Below are 17,701 nucleotides of genomic sequence, written 5' to 3'. Positions count from 1 at the left end.
AGCACCACCCCTTATTTGAAGATTTTTCCCTTTCAGCAAATATTGACCTTGTACATCCGGTTAAACATTTGTTCTGGGATGGAGCGAATTGGTGTTTTTCTGTGGGACTCTAGGTCGCTGCACCCCAAGGATAGCTGTGACCCTGATTTTACCAGCTTACGTTACTCCTGAAAGTTCAAGAGTAGAAGTAACAAGTGGAATCTTTTGTCTAATTGAGACTCTCCCCCTTTCCAGATCTCCTTTGTGCCTTTGGAGGAGTGCAGACCCCTTACACATGGCCTCAAATTGGAGAGCCAAGGTTTGGGACTTAATGGCTTTTGGGTTCCTCGCCCCACCACTATTCTTAGAATTTTCTGTGTGAGAAACTCCAGCTTTCTAGTCTATCTATCCCAGCCTCTCCTCCTGCTGCAGCAAACACAGGACTGTAGCCCTTTGACACATGGCCAGGGCCCAAGTTGCTGGCTGCAGTGGGTCCAAGCAGGAAGCGGAGTGGGCTCAGCTTGGGCTGAGCTGACAGCCTCTGGGCCATGCAACACATCATGAAGGCAGCAGCAGAGCCATGCCTAGAAGAGTTGGGTTTCCCCACAAGCAACGGTGTTGTGAGCCCTTGACACACACACACACCAGAAAAGCCCCCACTCTAACGCGGCAGGATGTTCTTGTGGAAAGGGCACAATACTGGCTCTCTCACTGACTTGCTACAACCTTGGCCTGAGCTTCCCCTCTGAACAGTGGAGATAATGAGCCTCACCTGTCTCTGGGGGTGATGCGGCCTCATGTGTTAATATCACTGTTGGACTAGAGTGCTAGGGAGGGGTGGAGAATTTGAATGGGACCATAGGGCCTGAGCCAGGGCTATGCTAGCTGAGTCTAGGCTTAGAGCTTTTGAGCGAGGGCAGGAGGGCTGCTGCCCTTTCCCCACACGCATACACCCTGGAGTAGGCCCTGGCCCCCACAGTGACTATATGGAGAAGCCTTAAGAGATTGGGGAGGGGAGAACAGGTGAAAACAAGACAGGCTTGAGAACTGTCACCACAAGCTGCTTTAAAGGAGGCTGATTTGGGACAGATCAGTGTTCTGTTGGGAAGCTGCTTTGAAAGCCTAGGGAGGGGGGAAAGGAGCTCTAGAACATACTGAAGTAGAAGTTGGATCCAAGGGTCAGCAGCACAACCTACTGCAAGCTGGCAAGGCACAGGGCTGCTCAACGGCACCCCTTCTTCTGTCAGGGGAGCCTAAATGAGGCGAGCTGGCTTGGTTCTCATCAAGTCACTACTCAGAGCAGAGAAACTATTGGCTGCAGAGTAGTCACTTTGCAACCCTCTCCCACAACCCCAGCCCTAGTAATGCTGCACACCCATTTCCCTCAAACACACAGCCACACTGCCCCTCCACCATCCAGCTACACCCCATGCCTTTCCCTCAAACACAGAACAGGCAGCGCTAATTCCCACCCATAGACTAATAGATTCCAAGGCCAGAAGGGACTGTTGTGATCATCTAGCCTGTTCTCCTGTATAACACAGCCTAGATAACTGCCTCAAAATAATTCCTAGAGCAGAGCTGTTAGAAAAACATTCAATGTTGATTTAAAAATTTGCAGTGATGGAGAATCCACCACCAATCTTGATAAATTGTTCCAATGCTTAATTACTCTCATTGTTAACATTTTCCACCTTATTTATAGTCTGAATTTGTCTCACTTTAACTTCCAGCCATTGGCTCATGTTAGATCTTTCTCTACTAGATTGAAGAGCCCATTGTTAAATATTTGTTCCCTATGTAGGTATTTACAGACTATAGTCAAGTCAGCCCTTAACCTTCTCTTTGTGAAGCTGGATTGAGCACCTTGAGTCTATCACTATCAGGCGTGTTTTTTAGTCCTTCTTGTGGCTCTTCTCTGACCCCTTTTCAGTTTATCAATATCCTTCTTGAATTGTGGGCTTCAGAACTGGACACAGGATTCCAGCAGTGGTCACATCAGTGCCAAATACACTCTACTCTTACTCAGGATTCCCGTTTAGGCATCTCAGGATCACATTAGCTCTTTTGGCCACAGCGTCACGTGGGGAGTTCATATTCAGCTGAATAGCCACCGCAACGCCCAAATCTTTTTCAGTCACTGCTTCCCAGGATAGAGTCCCCACTCCTATAAGTATGGCCTACATTCTGTGTTCCCAGGTCTGTACATTGACATTAAGCCATAACAAAACACATATTGTTTGTTTGCAGCCAGTTTACCAAGTGATCTAGAGCACTCTGAATCGGTGACCTGTCCTCTTTATTATTTACCACTCCTCCAATTTTTGTGTCTTCTGCAAATTTGATCAGAAGTGATTTTGTGTTTTCAGGTCACAGATAAGGATGTTAAATAGTGTAGGGCCAAGAACCAATCTCTGTAGGACCCCCCTGGAAACACACCCACTCAATGGCAATTCTCCATTTACAGTTACATTTTGAGACCCATCAGTTAGCCAGTTTTTAATCCATTTAAAACATGCCATGTTAATTTTATATTGTTTTTTAATCAAAATGTCATGCAGTACCAAGTCAAACACCCTACAGAAGTCTAAGTATATTACGTCAACATGATTACCTTTATCAACCAAACTTTGTCTCATCAAAACAAGATAAAGTTAGTTTGATAAGATCTATTTTTCCATAATCCCTGTATTGATCTGCATTAACTACATTACCTTCATTTAGTTCTTTATTAATCGAGTACCGTATCAGCTACTCCATTATCTTGCCTGTGATCGACGTCAGGCTGAATGGTCAACTCATTTACCCTTTTTAAAAATTGGCACATTAGCTATCTTCTAGTCTTCTGGAACTTCCCCAGTACTCGAAGATATTGAAAATCAACATTAATGGTCCAGCAAGCACCTTAGCCAGCTCTTTCAAATCACTTAGATGCAAGTTATCTGGACCTGTTGATTTTAAAATGCCTAACTGTAGTAGCTTCTGTTTAACATCCTCCAGAGATAATAGTGGAATGGAAAGAGTTTTATCATCACCCTATGATGAGTCTGCATCATGTATTTCCCCCAAATATAGAACAGAAATATTTACTGAAAACTTCTGCATTATTGATAATTCTGCCATTTCCATATAGAAATGAACCAAAACCATTGTAAGGATTCTTCCTCCCCCCCACCCCGAATATATTTTAAAAACTCCTTGTCCATTGCTGGCCATAGATTTCTCCTTGCATCCCTTATCAATTTTCTAAAGTTCCTACCTTCTAATTTATATTACTTACTAACAGCTTCCCTCTTCCATTTGTTTGTATATATATATATATTTGTTTATATATATATATACACACACACACACACACACAGCGAGACTTGGGGGGGGGGGTTGGTTTGTTTTGGTTTTGGTTTTTTGCTTTTTACAGCTGCCGTCATTTCCTCTCTAACCCAGGTCAGTTTTTCAATCAGGCACAGCCTTTTCCCTTGTTTGTGGCTTTTTGGGGCATCTAGTAAGCAGTTCTTAAATGATTCCCAACCATCATTCACTTTTTTCTGATTAAATTCTTCCTTGCAGGTGATTTGGCTCATACTTGTTTTCAGCTTTGTGAAACTGGCCCTCCTAAAGCAGCAAGAATATATATAACTGGTCTGGAGTTTGTCACATTTATAACGTGCAAGGAGAATAAAGTCATGATCACTCCTACCTAAGCTACCATTAACTTTTAGTTTTGTGATCAGTTCCTCTTTATCTGTTAAGACAAGGTCTAATATAGAATTCCCCCATGTTGACTGCAACAGGTTTAGAAAGTCCCAAGGATGTTTTAGTGCTGGCAGCATGAGAACACCAGCATGTGTCACTCAGACTGACGTCCCCCAGGATTGTGCAGGTTTTTTCCTACGTTACAGAAAGTTGTGTAAGGAGGCCATCATCCTTTCCCCATAAGTAAAACACACGCATACCGCCACACCGCACACCCCTGCACCCCACACAGAAAGGCTCCTCTCCTGGTCTCTTTCAAAGGGTTTATTAGAATAAATATTTACATCTATTGCAAATGGTTAATAGGCAACAGGGGACAGAGTTCCCCTCCCACCCCTGAATGGAGGGATAGCAAGGGACTAAGTGCTCATCTCCTCCACCCTCCGTCTGCAAGCGCAGGGCAGCGGGAAGCAGAGACCCCCCCAGCAGTGGGCAGCCCAGGGACTCCCAGCCCGGGCAGGACGACAGCTCTTCCCCACAGTCCCTACGCTCCACACAGAGCCAGCAGGAGTTGCCCAGGCACTGCAGGCTCCTCCCCTCCATCAGGCCAAGCCTTGATTTCAGGCTAGGCCCCTCTGGTCAGGCTCCCAACCCCTCCGCACCATTCCGCAAACACTCAGAGTAGCTCAAGGGACTGAGAGGGAGCCTGCAGCAGAACCAAGCCGTTGGTATGGACAGGCAGCTACCCTCACTGATGGGCCCAAGGAATGCCCTCTTCCCCTCAGGCACAGCTCCAGCACGGCTGCCTGGAGAGGGCTGTTCTAGCCACGGTCTCTGGCAGGAGGTGGAGTCCTGGGGCAGAGGGCAGCACTTTGTGGGTTCAAGGCATGCTGGGTCCTGCCCCGTGCTGTCCTAAACCTGTAAGGTAGAGTGTGACGTACGACAGCAAAGAGGGGCTCAAGCTACCCTCCCCGCCAAGCCTGAATCCACCCAGCACAGATGGGGCCCCTCCTTTGAAAGGAGCAGCCAACACAGCCTCATTCCAGAGCACGCAAAAGAAATCCCCCCCAGCCATGGGGGATATGGATCTCCCTAGCTCCTGTCCCAGAAGAGGCAAAGACATTCATTCTGCCCAAGGAGCATGCAGAGATTCGGGGCAGAGGGCCTGGCTGGGAGCCTGAAGCCCCCCAGACAGGTCTAGTTCCTGCCTCTCCTGGCAGCTGGGGCTGCCCCACCCCTCTGTAGGCGCATTCCCACCCCCAAACAGATGGTGGGCAGCAGGTGGTGGTTATGCCTTGGGTAAATGGCTGGCTCTGCTACCCTCCACTGCCCTAGAATCAGTGAGAAGCCACAGTGGGTGCTGGGAAAGGTTCCCAGATTGATGCCATGGCTGGGGTGGGGTTTTTAAATGGACTGCGGCAGACTATAAAGCAAACTGAGAAAAAAAACCATTTGTGTCCCTTCAGCCCTCACCGTCCAGGACAACCAAATAGCCCAGTGCCCTACAGGCCCCATAGGGGAGCATGCCCAATACCAGGCAGTTCCCAGGCTCAGCTGGCTCCACCAATTCTGGGCTGGAGTGTGGAGGGCAGTGGCTGTGTTCCTCTTACCAAGGGCTGCCTCTCACCCCTGTGCTGGAGGGAGACAGGAGAGCGCCCAGAGTCCACCTTTCTCTCGAGAGCAGCTCAGTCCCAGGGGGAGTCAGGCACACACGGTGTGGAAGGCTCCAGGCCTCTTGCAGGAGGGTGATGCTGCCCTGCAATGCCCAGATTTCTCCCAGCAGCAGTGGAGGTTCCTCCATTATGGCTTTTTTGAATGCAGGCAGAGGTTGGGGGTGATTTATTGAGAACTCCTTCACAAGTACATTCCGCCTGTATCTTGTATCCCGGAGAAATACCTCACCCCCCTTTCCCCATGAGCCAAGATATTGGCCTTAGGTGCTACTACCAGAGCTAGTGGGATGACTGCACAGGACACCAGGCAGATAGGCCGTGGCGGCCACTATGCCAGGAGACGTATCACACCATTATCAGAACCCAGGAGAAGATGACACTTTGTGGGCAACACAGCCAGGCTGGTCAGGGTGCCCCGGAAATTCTCTGAGCTCAACTTGGTCGTGCTGGCCAATGACTCCAGCATGGAGTAGACGCCAATCTTGTTGGCCACGGTGCCGGTCACCACTTCACTGCCGTAGAGGTCAAAGGCATGGATGGGGTCGGAAGCAGATTTATACTGATGCAAAGGCTTCTGTTCCAGTTCCTTCCAGACAGTCAGGGAGTGATCAGAAGATGAGCTGATTAGCACACTGCCCTCTGCAGCCTGCAGGAGAGAACGTGCCAGTGAATCAGTGTTTCTGCGCTAAGAGCACCCCAGCCTGAGAGCCCAACTCTCCCCTCCCCAGATCACAGGAAGCGGACCCTGCAAACAGGAGTAGCATTGAGCTCCTCTCACCAGGGCACCTACAGCATCTTCTGCTGGCAAGAACTTGTCAGCCCGAGACACCCTCCCATCTCAGACTCCTGAGCGCAGTCTGGCAATTGGCACTCTCCCAAGGGACTATCGACAGCGTGCATCTCTGCCTCACCTGACAGCCCTCTCCCTGCACATTGGGGGCTTGCCCCTTCCTCTGTCATCCTGTTACTATTACAGAGCGGGCAGCACTGCCAGACTCTCTCCTCCGCAAGCCTAGGTCCACAAAGCACAACCCTGCTCAGGGATGCCGAGCTGAGGGCCCAGCTGAGACTGTGCAACACACTGCACTGAGGAGAGCAAAGGGCTGGGGCCGCTGCACTCTGGCTAGCAGTGCTGCGAGAGGGTAAACAACCCACGCAGGTGAACTTTGTTTAACCTGAACTGGGTCAAGGACACAAAAACTCCAGCGCTGCTCCCTCAGGGCAGGTAAATATGGACAAGAGTTACTTATTAGAATGAGGTCCTGAGCGGGGAGGGGCTGCTAGCCTCAGGGAGAGAGCAGCACCCTCCCTTCCTCCCCAGCTTGTGTGTCTGGCCTGCCCCTCACAATGCCCATGCCTGCTCATCAGCAAGGAGACCGGGGATCTGCTGGCTCAGACAGAACATGAGCTGGAAGAATCTAATGCACCAAAAGTCACTGGCAGTCCCTACGCAAAGCCCAGGCAAGGGGGCAACAGAGGTGGCCTTAAAATAAAAAAAAGTCAACCAAGAGTTTAAAAGACTTCTAAGGAGTGGGGGAAAGATGACAAATGGGCACATCTACTCACTGCCCTTTAAATGCTGCAGGAGCCACCGGCAGCAGGACACCCCACCTCAGCTCTGTTTTTCTGCTGCCACAAGGCTCAGCAGGATCCGCACAGCAGGCCCCACACAGCCAACTTTCAGCCTTTAGCGCCGTCTGTGGTCCCCCACATGCAGGAGCAGCCCAAGCCCTATTCCAGCCTCTCACCTTTATCTGCAGGATATCTCCCTCATGGGCTGGCCACCCCCTCAAGATGAGCCCAGTCCTGGTGTCCAACAGCACAATGAATCCAGATGAGAAGCCAGCCATTACGCTGCGCCCATTGGGACTGACAGCCAAGCAGCGGATGAGCCCAGCGCTCACTCCACTGGCCAAGCGGAACTCGTGCTACAGGAGACAGAGGTACAGATAGGAGTAGCCCCAGTTACTGAGTGACAGGAGAGGAAGCAGGGAGGGCCTGGATGCCAGGCCTAGGTCACCAGCCTCACCTTGTGGGTACCCAATCATGCATGGACTGGGAGTAGCAATGACTGGCCTGGTAAGAACCTTGGAGGTAGGTGCAACTGGGGAACAGATCAGGGAGAGGGTGGCCCACAATGTCTAGAGATGGCAAAGACCCCGGTACCTGTAATCCTGGCTTCCTGTGGTCAATGAAGCGCAGCACAGAGTCTGCACTGGCCACAGAGATGCTGCTGTGGGGAGAGGGCATGGTGGTCACGGCGGTGATGGGAACTTTGCTGTCCAGTGCATCAAAGGTCCGGAGAAGTTTACCTTTGAAAAGAACAACAGGCTGAGTGCACCAGTGCAGCCTGCCTACCTCCCTGCAGCAGGGGAGGATCAGCAAAGCTGCCCCAATAGGCGTCACCGCTCAGGGCACCGTGGGCCATGGCTCCCGGAACCAAAGGCAATTCCAGTCCTTGTGTGCAACTCATCACACACTGCTGCAACGACACCCATGGTGTCAGGAGGGCGGGGAGGGAAAAGGAAGGGAACAGAGGACAGTCTCTACCAGGAAATCAGCTGGGACCAGCAACACAGGACACCTCTACTCCAGTCTCCTGCCTCTAGAGGCAGACTAGACTTGCTGCTTCAGAGCAAGGGACCCCCTCTGTCCTATAGGTAAGACTCTGCCAGGAGCAGGAGGAGAACGGAATCACTCTGTCTTACTCTGCAGAGAAGCCCCAGCCAGCTGTTCCTCCTGAAATCAAGAGGACAGGGCTGAGTTTCCTATAGGTGCAGATGTACAGATTTAGCCTGGTCCTTCTCAGTAAGCGTACAGCCTGCTGAGTACAGCTCAGCCTCTCACCATTGCCCCGGCTTCCCCTCTCTTCAAACACTGCATCAGCAGACGCCCCCTCACCTGTGAACTGGTCCCAGACATGGACAGTACCATCGCAGCTCACCACCTGCTGTGGGGCCTCCAGCTGGCTCACGTAGAAGACAGATTTCTTGTGCTGAGTGTACGTGAGCCGTGACTCCGTCTCACTGGTGCCATCCCCACAGTTGTAGAGGGGCCAGAGACGGACAGTTTTATCTTTGCTGCCACTCAGGAAGAAGTCCTCACAGCTGAATGGTGCCACACACTTGATGGCCCCTGTGTGCCCCAAGAAGCTCTGCAGTTTGATCTGGTGGAAGTGGAAGCAGGGATCGTGCTGGCTCACTCCGATCTCGTACTGCCAGTAAGCCAGCCAGTTCCCACAGAGCATGTGGGCACTGCGGGGCAGATCCTGCTTCAGGACATTCTCCTCGCTGGCAGAACTGGGGCAAAAGCCATCAGCTCTGGGGCTGAAGCAGAGCGGGCCAGAACCCTTGTGCTGTGTGTCCGCAGGGACTTGAATGCGGTTTCCCACCAGCACACTCCCAAAGGTGCCCGAGTGACTGTCTTCATGGTGACTGGAACTGGGCTCGTTGCCTCGGGCATCCTGGTCCAAGCAGGCTGTGCTCGGTGCTGGCTCCGGACTGACCAGAGGCAAGCTCTTTGGATTCACGCTCTCCAGGTACAAGTTGGCCAGGCTCCCGACCAGCAAGTGGTTAGGGACAATCGTCCGGATAACATCACCTGAAAGTACAGAGCACAGCTCTGGAAGAAGGAACCTCTCCCCGGCCTCCCCATCTCCCTCAGCAATAGCACAAGGCTCGCAGAGCATCCAGTATTCTGCTGGCCCAAGGCCCCTCCAGATACCGTCACCTACATGTCCTTCCTGGTCAGAGGGGCAGGGAGATCTTCCGTCCCCTGCAGGCAGGGCAAGGCCCATATGATGTCCTGAGGGTTTATTCCTGTCCGTCAATGCTGCATTATGGTTCAAGGCTCATGCACAGAGCAGTTGCTGCACTTGGACCCTAGGCCAGGCATATAATCACAGAGTGCAGGGCAAGGACTGTTAGCACAAGGCCCCAGCCGCGAAGAGAAGGTAGCTGAAGCATACCTAGCAGGCAAGAGAAGGGGACATAGGTGGTGTAGGCCATCTCTGGGCTGAAAACCTTCTGTAACTCTGCCAGCACGGCTGGGTCCAGGCGCAGCACTCTCCCATCTGAGAAGGACACCTCCAGCTCAGACGTCTCACCAGGGCTCAATGACTTTGAAGACAGACCCTGGACAAGAGAAGACAGATGATTTCTAGTGAGACCGGCCCCTCATGCGTTCCCTGGGCACCACGAGCTGCAACGTCCATGTGCCCACAGCCCCACGGGGAAGAGGGAGACAGATGCCACTGATGGTCACTAACCTGCTCCTGCAGTTCCTGCACTAGTGAGAAAGCCCCAAAGAAGGTTCCTACGGTGCCACTCAAGTGCTGATGCACCATCTCCTGCCCAATCCGCAGACAGATCAAGGCAATTAAACCGATGGTCTTAACACACAGGGCAGCGCGGGCCTGGGCACCACTAGGGAACCTGAAGAGGACACATCAGTCACCACCCCACCCCGCAGACCAACAGTGTGCACCCACGTAGGGTTCTTGCCCTACAGGAGCACAGAGGAGAGACAGCACTGTCAGAGAGCTCCAGAGACATGAACTCTGTGTCATGCCGAGTCCTGGCACGAGGAGAGCCCACCGGGGGGGATGGGGCAGAATGGCAGCGTGAGCCCCCATAGTCCTGAACCCACCCCCGCCCAGGGGAGCTTTATCCCAACCCGCTAGATTGCTCATGATGTTTTATGCACACCAGGCAGAGGAAATGCTAGGGTTTGGTGGGTGCTGATTGGTCCCTGGGCGTGATGGCTCTCTACACGCACCCAATGGCAGGCGAGGTCAGGAAGCCCAGTACTGGGAGCAGGACCTCCTGGCTGATCTTGGGGAGAATATCCATCAGGGTGGTATCTGAAAGGCACACGATTATCTTCTGGGTCAGAGTCACAGCTGCCAGCAGCCCAGCCTCCTTCCTGCTGTTTAGTCGGCCAGAGCCAACCCCACTGCTAGAGGCAACCTGGAGGGCAGAAAGAAGAGTCAAGCAGTCATAAGCTCTCTCCATTACCACCTCCCATTCCATGGTTACCTGCCTCCCTGCACAGGTCAGACAAGCCACATTCTGGAGCAGTTCCCAAGGAATTCATGCTTGCACCTCTCATGGCCTCCAGAGGAGCTTCCAACCATTGCTCAAGCACCGAGCCCCACCAGGGACCAACAGACTGCAGGGGAGAGGCTGAGCCCAAAGCCCTCACCTGCTGGAAAGACCCAGAAGCCAGGAGGAGGGAGAGTGATGAGAACAAAGCACTTCAATTCCATGGCACAGACAGTGTTTGCCTGCAGGACACACTAAGGCCTGGAGTCTGAGTGGGGGAAGAGAAACGGAGCACACAGGCCTCACCACCACCAGGCCATGCCAGGACGCTAGCAGAGCATCCTGGGAACCGGACTCCTGGGCCAGTGACATTCAAATGATACATTCTGAGGGGCCAGCCCAGCACGCTTCAGAGCTGGAAGAGCAGCGTAGGCCCAGAACCTCAAAGGTCAGGCTTGGAACATACGTGACCATTTTCCCTGCCTTAAGAGCACTGGCTACAGCAGAGCTCTGGCCACAGTTAGCATTATTAAAGAGCTTTTCAGTGTAACACCAAAGGCATCCTTTCTAGATTATCCGCCCTACAAACCCATGCTCTTACCCAAGACGCAGGGCAGAGAGCTGTTTGCACTGAAAATGGGAACAATTCTCGGTGGCAGCTTACGATCACAAGCTACGTTTCTTCCCATCTTTTAACCCAATACAGCACAGTCTTGCACAAACCCTTCTGCCAAGCCCCTGCAGGAGCAGTTGGTGTGCCCCCTAGTTTCACCTCTCCGACATCAGGTTGCCAAACACTGTTCCGCAACAATAAGGCAGCACATGGTGTGCCCCCCCACACACACGCGCACACACTCTCTCTCTCTCTCTCTCTCTATTTGGAGTAAAACAAGAGGCCAAAGCAAATCAGCTGCTAACATAACTCTAGCTGCTGACTTCAGACATTGAGAATCCCCTCCAGGGCAAATGGATCACAGAGAGCTGGTAGGGAAAGAGGCTTAACTCAGTGACTCCCAGGCTCCTGTGCTGACCACCTGCATGATAAAGCTGCTTGAAAGTTTCCACAAAGTTTTTATTGAAAAATGGCATTTTTTCAAAAACAAAATTTTTCCACAGAAATCTGACCAGCATTGCCAAAGGGTTCCATGAACTGTTGTGCCATTCCCCACCCACAATTTTTAATCAAAAAATGCTAAGGAAATGGTTACTGAAATTCGTCATGTAGCAAGAGTCTGTAAGTAGAAAAGTAACAACTATTTAAGAGAATAAAAATGGATCTGTTTTGTACACCTCAAAACAAAATCAAGGTTGATTTTTTTTTTAAACAGGGTTCCATTTTTTGATCACCTCTACTGCACACTTTGCCAAATAATCAACAGGAGCAACTAAGAATTTCAAACCAAGAAGCCCGTAAATCTTGCTAATGTTTCAGTATGGAATTGAGAGGCAGATGCCTTCAATCCCTCCTGGGCCTGTCCCATATCTATATAGTGCAGAACTCTTACACCAAGAGCTCCTGGAGACCGAGGGTTTCCAAACAGGAAATCCCTCCACTGCACCCATGGGCAGAAAGTGGGAACTCACTCCTGGAATTGGCAGTTCCTGCTCTGGCTGCATCAGCCAAGTGCTCTCCCTGCCAACTCCCAGCCAAGCAGCAGCCCAGCAGGACATTGCTCGGCTTACGATGCCCAGGATTAACCACAGCTAATGCGTGTGCTCTGGAGACTAGCAGCTCCCTCAGCAGCCTGTGCTGTATCATCCCTCCTGCGTGCCTGCAGCTCAACATTTGATGCATCTCTCGCTCCATCACATGCGTGAACAGCTACAAGTAAAGGAGAAAGAAGGGACACTAACCAGGTAGCTGATGTAGGGCAGGTACTGATAAGTCAGAACAGGCTCTCCATACAGGTATGCCATATACATGAGACAGGCCAGGACCGGCTTGGACACCTGGTCCCCCAGCACTGGTCGCTTCTGGTAGATGTTTCCCGCATTCAGAGGACTGTGTTCCTCATTGCTTGGTACAAACTGCTGTCTGGTAGGACCTGCCAGAGAGACAGCTCAGTGAGCTGAGACACGCTGTGCTGAATCGCAAAGGGCACATTCATCCCAAGACTCACATGGGGCCTGTCCACCCCCCAGCCAGTCATGCGCGCCATGCAGTTAGGTCTGCACCCCTTCTCGGGGAGGGCAGCATTCACAGCAGACTGCTTTAGGACACAGTCAGAGGAGCAGCCCTTCAAAGGGCCTCTAAAGCTGGTGGAGTGACATTACCGATATAGCAGGATGTGAGGAGACGGAGCAGGTTCCTTGCAATGTAACGGGATGTCACAGTAGGGCCCAGTTTGGCCGAGAGCCACCTCACCATCTTACAGGCTGTGTCTGCAAAACAAGAGCACAGAGTAGGAGAAGGAGCAATACTCTACCACTCTGTAAGCTTCCCAGACCCTGCCCATGGGATACTGAGAGCCTCAGTCCTCACCAGAGCTCCCCACATAGCGGACTCCTGACCCGCAGCATCGCCTGGGCTTCTGTCAAGCACCCTGCCAGCTGCATCAGCCAAGCGGCAACATCAGGACTCCATCTTCCACCCTATTAAAGTGTCCATTTGATAGATTCAGATTTGCTCTGATCCCCTTCCTGGAGAATTCAGGAGCATGTCCAGAGCTGGTTCCAGCTCCTCTTGCATGGGACTGGCTTCCCATCTCCCTCTCCCATTGCTGCACCAGTCACTCACCACCGCGGACAGACGGACATCTAAGTGCAGCTCTTACCCAGGAGAATTGTCTGCTCTTTATCTTCAGAGGGGTCATGCAGCTCCTGCTCGTCCCCCTCCTCTGGCTCACTGTGGTCATCAGCCAGGGCAGCATCCATGGAAGGACCAGTGCCCACTGACAGGGTAAGCTCTGTAGCAACTGTGGCCTCCTCCTCCTCCTCCACCTCCTCTTCTTCCTCCTCAGAGTCTTCACTCTGCTTCAGGTCCTGACTGCTGTCCACAGACTTCAAGCTACTCTTGTCCTTCTGGGAATCCCCATCTGCAGGTCTGTCCTCTCCCAACGACACTTCACTGGCGCTGCTTTTGTCACTCAGCCGCCCCAGGCTAAGCAGCTCCTGCTCCTGAGACTGCAGGGACTCGCTGACATAGAGGCCACTCTGGAAGTCCTCGTTCTCTGGCAGATAGACCTGGTCGTGGAAGCTGACTCCAGATGTGTAATCCAAAAGGTCAAGTGCCGGGGAACCATGATCCACATCCATTTTGATCTCTTCCCCAAATGCACAGGAAACTGGGCTGCCTCCTCCACTCTCCTCATCTTCTGCCATTCCCAGAAGGGACTTACTTTCTTCCCGGGAGCTCTCAACGCCAACAAGGATCTGCAGGATGTGAGCCAGCAGATTAGAGAGGAAGGACTGCAGCCCCAGACGCACCATTAACTGGGCCACAAAGCAGTCTGTGTACAAGTAAAACCGGCCATGGAGGCAGCAGGGATTCTCATATGCACCAATCAGGGGCTTGAGCAGGTACTTGTTTGCATTCTTGGGGCCCAAAGCTTTTGCTATGGGTTCAAACAGGTACCAGGCTGTATAGACTGCAGTGTTCTCCTCCGACATCAGAGATAAAATGAAGGGCAGCAGGATCTCCAAGCCTTCAGGAGTGATTTCACAGAGGATCCCCTCCAGCTGCTGCCACAGCTGGAAAACAAGCTCACGGCCCTGACTCTCATCCTCCACTTTCTTTGACTGGTAGGTGAAAATGAATTTGTGCAGAGATGGGAAATATGGAGGGAAGGGAACAACTGAGCTGAAAGGACTAAGGAACTGCAAGGGGCTGGGTGGCGGAAGACCCTGGGAAACAGGTTTGTACTCAAAAAGCTGGACTCTGTTCTTGGCCACTTTGTTCTTTAAAAGTCTCCCCTGAGGCATGTTCAGCTGCAGCAAAGTATCCAGCATGTGCTGGAGCGGGGCTGGGATCTCCTTCGGGTGATACTGGCAAAGATTCCGAATGGTCAGGAACCGCTCCAGCAGGGAGGCATCTGGCTTCAGGGTGCGAACCCTCGGCGCAAACACAATCTCAGCTATCAGAACTCCCAGGGCCTGCATGTCTCTCTGGAAAAGATCTGAGAGGCGCAGCGGCGGCTCCACCCGTGGCTTCTCCATCAGCTCCATCTCACTGTTTAAGCCTTTAACCAAGAAGTTATCCAGTTTTTCCAGCTCTTCCAGGGCCTGGACAGGATTAAAACCCTCAGGAAGTGTAATCTTCATCTTGTCCCTTTCAGCGTGATCCACAACACCAGGCTTACTCCTTCGATTAGGCCGGACATTTGAGGTTTTGCCTTCTGTAGGATAGGCAGGGAGGTTGGAGGGCTGAGCTGAAGGCATGCAGGGACAGGGCTGGTCGGCGGCTCTGCCAGCTGCAGGAATGGAATCCAGAGCTTCAGTGCCTTGCTCCAAGTCATCCTCACCACTGATGGATTTGTCACCAGACCAGCTCGTTTCACAAGGAGTGGCTTCCAAGACCAGCCCATTGACCCCATCACCCATCTGACCCTGGACATCCTCTAGGACTATTGTCTCTCTGGCATGCTGGATGAGAGGTCGAGCAATGACTGGCGCTTCAGCGGGTATGTATGCAAGTCCCACCATGCGTCTGGGATGTGGCTGGTCAAAGAGCTGCACAACTCCATAGCTGGTCAGATGGGTATGGTTGTCCACCAGATGGAGGCAGACATTTTTCTCCTTGACAGCATCCTTCCCCAGCAGCTTGTAGCCAAAAGTGAGGTCAATCCAGTGGTGGAGATCCTGAGAGACTTCCCTGCTCTCCAGCAGCATGCGATGGACTTCAATGAACTCCTCACAGGAGCTGCACCAGGATGGCACATCTAGGTCAGGCATGTCAGAATGAATGGATTTAAAGATGGTGGGGTCTGTGTAGAACTCGGGGATACACTCATCTGGAGTCCAGCTCTGCATGCGCTCCATGCTAGCTGGATATTCATTTGGCTCCCACTGCGATCTCACATGACAACAGAGCACAGCCTTGGGTGTCCTCCGGGCAGTGTAGACGTAGTAGGTGATGTCCGAGAGCACGTCGGAGATATGGTGGGGCACATGGAGCTGTTCTCCACTTGATCCTCCAGCTGCAAATGCCTGCTTGGTCATCTCGTAGGTGAAGTCCAACTGCTTGTCTCCTTTATTGAGGCGGAACTTGGATTTTCTTAGGTCTCTAAACTTGCCATTTTTGGTGGTGAAATCCACCACCCAGGGGAGAACCGGGTGGTAGTTGGGGTCTCCCATTCTCCGTCCAGACAGGCGGTTCAGTTGCATAAGGTAGTGGAAGTTACTGACTCGCCCATGCACCCAATCCAGCACAAGGCCCCTGAGCTCCTCCTGGCAAGCTGTGCACCTAGCCTCCTTCCCAGTCCATTCCACAGCCCTGCTTTTCTCAGCCCTTTGTTCTTCTTCAGCTCTCAGATCCCTCTCTTCCTCCTTTGGTTTCTCATACTCACGGAGGTTAATTCTGAGCCTGCTGCACAGCTTCTCATCAACTGCCACATCGCGAAGGGAGAAGGGGCCACATGCCAACCCTGCTTGGTGACAGGCCCTCATAGCCTGCAGGACATGGAAGAGGATGAAAAGGACCTTGGCATGGCTGTTGGTGAGCTTCGCAGGGCTGAAGGTCACAATGTCATGCAAGCAATACTGCACATACGGGTAGATGATGTACAGCATGTTAGCTGACTCCAGAAGAGCTTCTGCTCGGAGGATGTTTGGGCAGGAGGACGTCCCCTTTGTGGCTATAGAACCTTCTTTGGCAGGAGAGGCATATTGGACACTCCTACCCACCTGGAGAAAAGGGCAGCCGTAGATCTTCTGAAGAGCCACTCTGAGCATGTCCAGGGCCTGCATCGTGGGCGGCATGTGAGCATGACAGGACGGCTGCACATACAGGCGGTGAGCTCTGTGCCACAAGTTTCTATAATTCTGGGAGGCAACGTTCTGCATGAACCCATGGAGTGTTTCCACGCCCCCGTTCCGATCGTCCTGCGCACTGTGGTATAGAGTCAGCGGATAAGCCAGCCTCTCTTTCCTCAGACCATGGATTTCCACTCTCGTCCAGCCAACAGGCAGCTTCTGCACAGAGTGCTGAAGGAAAGTCCTCACCTCCACCTCGCTCAGCCCCTCGGGCCGGGGGCACAGGCTGGGCAGCACCCTGCGCTCCTTCAGGCTCACTAGCCACTTCACTGGGACAAAGGCAATGAGATGGGTCCCCTCAGCAGCAGCAGCGAGCTGCCTGTGGTCAATATTCAGGTCTTTTTCCGCTCTCCTGAGGAGACACTCCATGGTGGTCTGGCACCGGTGCGTTCCGCAGCTCAGCTGTCTGTGTGGGAAACAGACACACTTTAAATGAGACAGGCAGCTTGGGGGCTGCGATTCCACCCATGCGCATGGGGCTCGAGGACTCTCCTCAGCCATAGGGTATCTGCGCTCCTCCCAGCCCAGGCAGACAGACCCACGCTAAGGGCTGGGGCTAGGACTGCTGGAAACAGAGAGTCCAGAGGCCCCGCGTTCTGGTGGCTAGTCCAGCCTCCGCCTTTAGCCACTAGTTCAAGCCTTGCTAGTGTGGGTCTGTCTTCCCCGGGCTGGGAAGCTCAGTCCCCCCCGCAGTGTGGACAGACCTAGGGCTCAAGACTCGCTCCTGAACGGGGGTCGCCTGAGGCCAGTGCCTTACTGCTCTGCCATGCGCCACAGGGCTGGCCAGGCCGCGCTCAGGAGAGCGGTGGCAGCAGCATTAAATCTGGGCAAGAGCAGCACATGGGCCCCCCCCAGAGCCGGGGCGCCGCCGGGAGGCCGCCGCCCCCCCCCAGAGCCGGGAGGCCGCCGCCCCCCCCCCAGAGCCGGGGCGCCGCCGGGCGGGGAGCTTTCAATGGAGCTCGCCCGACCCCTGGAGCCTGGCCAGCCCCGCGCCCCCCGCTGCGGGCGGAGCCGGGCCGGGCCCCGGGAAGGGGGACGGGGGACGCGCTCCTCCCACGGGGGACTGCGGCGGGGCGAGGGGGAGCCGGGCCGGGCCGGGCCCCGCAGCGGCCCCGTCTCCGCCCCCGGCCCGTACCTGCGGCCGCGGCGCGGGGCTCCCCGGGCGGGCGCCGGCCCGAGCCCTTAGCCCCGGCGGGCGGGGGCGGCCCGGGCCCCGGCCATGTTGGATCAGCTGATGCCGGTCACGTGCGGCGCTTCCCCGGGAAACAAACTCCACGTGGGGAGGCGCCGAGCGCGGCCCTGGCGGGGTCTGAGCCGGGCCTGGCGGAGCCCCGGGGCGGGGCC

General features: G+C 53.5%; 1 protein-coding gene across 2 annotated transcripts; it reads right to left on the bottom strand.

The window, feature by feature from the left end:
- Positions 1 to 3,981: 3,981 nt before the first annotated feature.
- On the bottom strand, positions 3,982 to 17,629 carry WDR81 (WD repeat domain 81). 2 transcript variants are annotated; one of them, XM_084650612.1, is made up of 11 exons: positions 17,493 to 17,629; positions 13,162 to 16,763; positions 12,662 to 12,769; positions 12,242 to 12,432; positions 10,122 to 10,312; positions 9,613 to 9,778; positions 9,313 to 9,478; positions 8,247 to 8,945; positions 7,512 to 7,657; positions 7,094 to 7,273; positions 3,982 to 5,991 (listed from the first exon to the last, which is right to left on the bottom strand). In XM_084650612.1, the coding sequence occupies exons 2-11, from the start codon at positions 16,724 to 16,726 to the stop codon at positions 5,674 to 5,676; spliced, it is 5,730 nt and encodes a 1,909-aa protein (XP_084506738.1). In that variant the 5' UTR covers positions 16,727 to 16,763; positions 17,493 to 17,629; the 3' UTR covers positions 3,982 to 5,673. The 2 variants fall into 2 exon arrangements, with proteins under 2 accessions (XP_084506738.1, XP_084506739.1); XM_084650613.1 differs by lacking the exons at positions 13,162 to 16,763; positions 17,493 to 17,629 and adding an exon at positions 12,870 to 13,135.
- Between the last annotated feature and the right edge of the window lie 72 nt (positions 17,630 to 17,701).

The sequence above is a fragment of the Lepidochelys olivacea genome, assembly GCF_965140295.1.
Source record: "Lepidochelys olivacea isolate rLepOli2 genome assembly, chromosome: 17".
In the NCBI taxonomy this organism is placed as follows: Eukaryota; Metazoa; Chordata; order Testudines; family Cheloniidae; genus Lepidochelys; species Lepidochelys olivacea.
This window is presented reverse-complemented; position numbering and strand designations above follow the sequence as displayed.

Bases quoted from the DNA above. Each gene is read 5' to 3' on its own strand.
- WDR81 (XM_084650612.1), bottom strand. From the start codon at position 16,726: ATGGAGTGTCTCCTCAGGAGAGCGGAAAAAGACCTGAATATTGACCAC. The intron at 9,479-9,612 runs GTTAGTGACCAT...TCTCTTGTCCAG, and splicing joins TGCAGGAACTGCAGGAGCAG to GGTCTGTCTTCAAAGTCATT. The intron at 7,658-8,246 runs GTGAGGGGGCGT...TTCTTTTCAAAG, and splicing joins TGTCTGGGACCAGTTCACAG to GTAAACTTCTCCGGACCTTT.